The sequence below is a fragment of the Ammodytes marinus genome, assembly GCF_949987685.1.
Source record: "Ammodytes marinus genome assembly, chromosome: 23".
NCBI lineage: Eukaryota > Metazoa > Chordata > Actinopteri > Uranoscopiformes > Ammodytidae > Ammodytes > Ammodytes marinus.
Window position 1 is genome coordinate 16,127,682 of NC_137227.1, and position 5,220 is coordinate 16,132,901.

The window sequence follows — 5,220 nt, forward strand, 5'->3', positions numbered from 1 at the left end:
TAAAGGTCATGTCCGTGTAGTCGTCCCCGGCCTTAGACCTCCAGTGGGCTCCGGCGGCGGGGACTCCCGGTGAAGCCAGCGCCCCAGGGTTGGTAGCCAGAGGTCGGATGTAACTGGGCGGGTTCCAGGGGGCAACCAGGCTGGGTCTGGGAGATTTGTTTTTACATCCAGCGCTGTCCTGCTGGTCTGCCCCCACCTCCACGCTCATATAGTCCTGGTGGGTTTGGGCAGGGGAGCGCCGGTGCTCGCCGGGGCCCAGGGAAGGCGCTTCGTCGTGGGCAGAGTGTGGGTAGGCGGGGGGCTGCGCCTGGTGGGGGTAGTGATCTCCAAACTCTATGTTGATGTACTCTCCGGGACTGGACGGCCTCTCGGCAGCGGGGACCGAGCCTGCAGACACAGCGGAGGGCTCACTGACCCGCAGAGGGCCGTGGAAGCTCCTCCGGCCCAAAGGCAGCCGGTTGGGCCTGGCTGCGCGCCGGTCTGCCATGGCTGCGGTAGTGTGGTGGGCTCCGTAAGGCGGCGGGGGGTGGGAGGGGGTCGAGGTGTTACTGCCTCCCCCAACCCTCTTCTCTGGGGTCGACATGGAAGCTGAGGCCACGGAGGAAAACACTGGCTTGGCAGGAGAGCTCATGGGGACATACTCCCCATATTCCCTCTCGTCCCGCTCTCGGGTCGGGGCCTTGTAGGAGCGAGGTAGGGAGAAATACGGGCTGTAAGATTTCGGGGTGCCCTCGGGTGTGCCGGGCGCGTAATACGGACTGCTCCCTTCGTTTGAGGGCTTTCGACCCCCACTGCTGCTGTAGGACATGTCCATATATTCCCCATTCTCGGGTCTCTCTGCTATGCTGTCGCTGGCGCCGGTCCCCCCCATGCTGGAGCTGCTGTGGGGGCTGGGGGAGGCCTGTCCTGGGGAGGGGGAGCCGCCGCCCGGGAGCATCATCATGTATCCGTGGGAGTCTGCGGAGGACTGGGGCTCTTGGTGGGGTCTGTGGTGGGCCGATCGGGGGCCTAACGCCGGGCTGTGGAACTGTGGGGAGTGGGAGACGGGATGGGGGTACGAGCCGGGTTGCATAGGCATGTAGTCGGCGGGGGGCGTATCCCGGGGCGACGCGGCCACGCCACACATCATGGGCATGTAGCCGCTGTCCTCCTTGGCGGAGGAGGAGAGGGGCGGGCGCTCGCCGGCCTCGGAGCGGGGCAGCGTGTTGGGCCGGCTCTGCTGGCTGTGCTCGGAGCAGGAGCTGTAGTCTGAGCGCAGGGAGGAGGAGGAGGAGCTGGGACCCCCGCGCAGCAGCCCGCCGCCAAACGGCAACGCCCCGTCCGCCCCTTCCTCCAGCGAGAAGTTCGTCTGCGTCATCTTCTGGTAGACAGCCACTCCGGAGCCGCCTGTCGCCCCGCCGGCCTGTCTGGAGAGAGAGTGCGTCCTCCGTCTGAGCGACGAAGAGGAGGCTGTGGACAAGCGCTCGTCCTCGGTGGTGGACGTGCCCTCGTCCCGCGGCGTGTCCCCTCCGCTGGTGTTCCCGCTGGAGCCCAAACTGGCGCCGAACACCTCTCGGTTCCAGCCCATGGCCATGTAGTCGTTGAGGCAGTTCTCCTCTCTGATGGGCGGGGTGTTGCCCAGGGAGTCCGGGGTGTTGCTGCGCACCCGGAAGTACCTGAAGTCGCCGGGACTCGAGCCGTACTCGTCCGAAGAGTTGAAGCCTCCGTCGGACGGCGAGCCGCAGATGGAGGCGCTGGACGGGCGCGTGAGGGTGTCCGACACCGAGCCGTGGCCGCTGCTGGAGGACACGCTCACGGGGCTGGTGGTGGAGGGGAAGTGGGACACCGGGAGCGAGGCGGAGCGGGCGTGGTAGTTCGACGTCGCCCCTGGGATGGCTCTGACGTAGCGCCCACCGCCTCCCGTGCTCGTACCAGCGTTCCCCGTAGCGACACCACCACTTATACCGACGCCTCCGACCCCTTCCGGGCGCCCGAGATGCGCCCGTGTGGAGTTGAGGTGGACCAGGCTGCCCGTGGCCGAGCGGAAGGGCCGGTTCATGGTGCCCTCTCCTTCGCTGGACGTCCTGAAGCGATAGCCGCTCGCCCCGGAGCTTTTACTGGAAGGCGGCGTGCCCACCACTGACTCTGTCCTAGAGCGCCGCTGGAGCCCCGTCTGGCTGGGCGGCAGGTTGCCCAGGTGACGGCGCGTCGTGATGAACGGCATGGGGTTGGAGCCGGACGACTGGCTCTTACTGCGAGGGCGAAACTCCGCGAAGGCCTTCAACGCTTTCATGGTCTCCAGGATGGTCTCGTGCATGTTTTGGGCCACGACAGAATCGTCCACCTGCATCCAGATCTCCCCCGGCCCGATGGAGGAGGAGCGGCCCACCTCGATGAAGAAGAAGCTCTCAGAGTGTCCACAGCGCCTTATGTTCATCAGCTGCAGGTTCACACACGGGGTCTCCGAGTTCAACTTGACCAGGTGCAGGGTCTTGGTGGAGAGGCATAGCCGGTAGACGCCCGTGAGGTTCTTAGTTTGACCCAGGCCTTTCGGTTTCACGTTCACCTGCCACACCTCTTTGAACACGGTGCCGGGGGTGACCGTCCCGTAGCCGTCGTCCAAATCATCCGAGTCCAGATGCCCCTTCTTCCCCTCACACATCAACTCACTGACAGCCACATACCAGTCCTCTTGCTCCAGCTCGTTTTCAGCCACAATAGCAAAGTACTCGTCCTTAGTGTACAGGGCAATGAGGTGTTTGTTTTTGGAGTCCGCCCTCTTGTTTACCGTGAAGCACTGGTAGAGGTAAATCACCCTTTTGGGGGGAGAAGGGGCGACCGCTCCACTGCCGCCCGTGGCACTAGCTGCGGCCGCGGCAGCAGCAGCAGAGCGCAGGCTGCTTCTGAATTTCTTCTCGCTGTCGTAGTACTCCAGGCGGCTTGGCCCTAAATGACTCGCCGCCCTTAGCACGAAAAACCTCTTATGGCCGTGTTTCTGCTTCCGTAGATAGCCACACTTGCGAATATCGTCCACAACGTCGGAGGTATTTGCGTTAACGTTCATTGCCGCGTATACATGGCCGCCACTGCTGCTGCTACTGCAAGCGGTGGCAAGGTCCTCGTAGGCTTGCACCTGGCTGGGAGACGCCGTGGAGGAAGCTTTCCTGCCGGGGGACTCTGCAGTGTGCTCCCCGGAAATATGCTGCTGTGGCTGGGGAGCGAGCTGATAGTGATGGGGCTGCTGCGGTTGATCCTTCGCCGGGTGTAAGTGGCCCAGGTGCGGATGGTGGAGGTGGTTGGAAGGCGGTAAATGTTGTTGATGGAAGCGAGAGCCTCCACCACTACCACCGCCGCCACTGATATTAATTAACGGGGAAGAAGGGGGTTCCCCGACAGAGCCTTCCCCGTTCGCGGTGGCACTAGATTTCGTCCCCACCGAGTCCACCGCCATCAGCATAGCCGCCTTTCCCTCCTGGTAATTCGTGAAATTTGCCATCACGAAAAAGAAAAAGAAAAACAACAATCCAAAGGTCACTTTACTAGCAAGCTAATCCGAGTGGACCTAGACCCCATTCTTGTTTTGGGAGAGACGAGCTCCCGAGTCCGGCTAGGCCAGCAAGCTAACGTTGACTAGTCGCTTTACGGTGCTGCTGCTCAGATTTGCAAAAAAAGAAAGGGAAATATTCCTTCAAAAAAAGGGCAAAAAGCAAAAATATAGTCCCTTTTCAAGCAGCGAGGTAGATAGTCCAAATAGCGGTTGTTTTCTTAGCCTACCGTGTGCAACATGACCACGCTCGAGCTCAGCAGTGTTTCTGTAATCGGCAGGATTCGTGTAGCTAGCTCAGGTTAGCTCGATACTCCCGTTCGGCTCTCCTGCTGTACACATCTCTAGGGCCAGAGCACAAACAACACATGACCCTCTGCGTCACCGAGAGAACGAAGGAGGGAACGAAGACGCAACCGGGAACTCTGATTGGCCGCGTGGATTTGATTGACGTTCCATGACTTGGCGTTTCAGCCAATGGGAGCGAGACATTAGAACGTTACGTCAATAGCTTCATTCCAATCTCCAATCCGCGCTGGACAGGGTTTCTTTTATTGACGTTAAAGAAATGGGCGGGGACTTTGTTTGTGTGGAGCTGGTCTGAAATCAGTTGTTAGGGTTCATTGGTGGCAGAATGGATGGAGATGAAACGGATCCCAGATCTGTAGACGAGCCAAACAGCCACGCAGAGACTTTCCCCCTGTCGCTGAGAGCAGAATTTTTTTATTTATTTTTTATTTTCTATATATATACTTTACTGTAGGATATATACATCCGAGAACTTTTTTTAATGCAAACAATAAAAATAAGAAATAATGATAATAATTTTTTTTTTTAGAATACACTTCTTGTGTCAACATTTAAACATTTTTTAAATGTATTTTATAACTTATGTTTTAACCTTATTGAAAAGGCTCAAAAGCTATTTTGCAAGAGTTTGACAATAAACAAAAACTTAAAGATATAATGCGTAACTTTTTCATATAAATTAATGTCAGTTACATTGAATGCCATCACCAAATGAGTTGACACCGAGTTGATTAAGCCTATCAGCTCCACACAACTCTCTCTGTGTTTCTCAGTATGGCAGCGTTTACATTCAAGATTCAAGGTGGTTTCATTGTCATAAGCACATTAGCAATTACAGAGCAGTGGCTGGCAATGAAATGATTCAGTCTTGGGCTCCTTCAACACAGTGCAATATCAGGAAAAGAAAAAGTATAAGAGAGACACAACTAGGAAAGATGAGAATTAAATAATAATAATAATAATAATAATAATAATAATAATAATAATAATAATAATAATAATAAAAATAATCATAATAATAATAATAATAATAATAATAATAATAATGATAATAATAATAATAATAAAAATTAAAAGTAAGAGTATAATAGGAACACAAGCTGAGACTTAAATAACAGAACTAAATAAATGTTATAAGTAACGAACTAAATATAATATAAGAAAAGTAGCCGCTCAGTCTGAGCCCCTTTACAGTAACATCTCATCTCCTCTCCATGCAGAGTTTAGACTCCTGCCACTTGGGAGGAGATAAACATACTCAAAGAGGGCCAGATCAAACCGATATCTCAAATCATTTGTTCCCTCAGCTGTTGGCTTGCTTAACAAACTAGGGTAGCAGCTTTGTCTTTTCTTAAAGCTGGGGTGGAGGACTTGGGGAGAAAATGGCA

General features: G+C 55.1%; 1 protein-coding gene across 1 annotated transcript in view; it reads right to left on the reverse strand.

The window, feature by feature from the left end:
- irs4b (insulin receptor substrate 4b) overlaps positions 1-3,475 on the reverse strand; it is a gene marked incomplete at its 5' end in the record, with an annotated part of 14,139 nt that extends 10,664 nt beyond the window's left edge. The window contains one exon of the mRNA XM_080051673.1: positions 1-3,475. This exon is cut by the window's left edge and continues 717 nt beyond it. Within this exon, the coding sequence (XP_079907799.1) occupies positions 1-3,475 (3,475 nt within the window).
- Between the last annotated feature and the right edge of the window lie 1,745 nt (positions 3,476-5,220).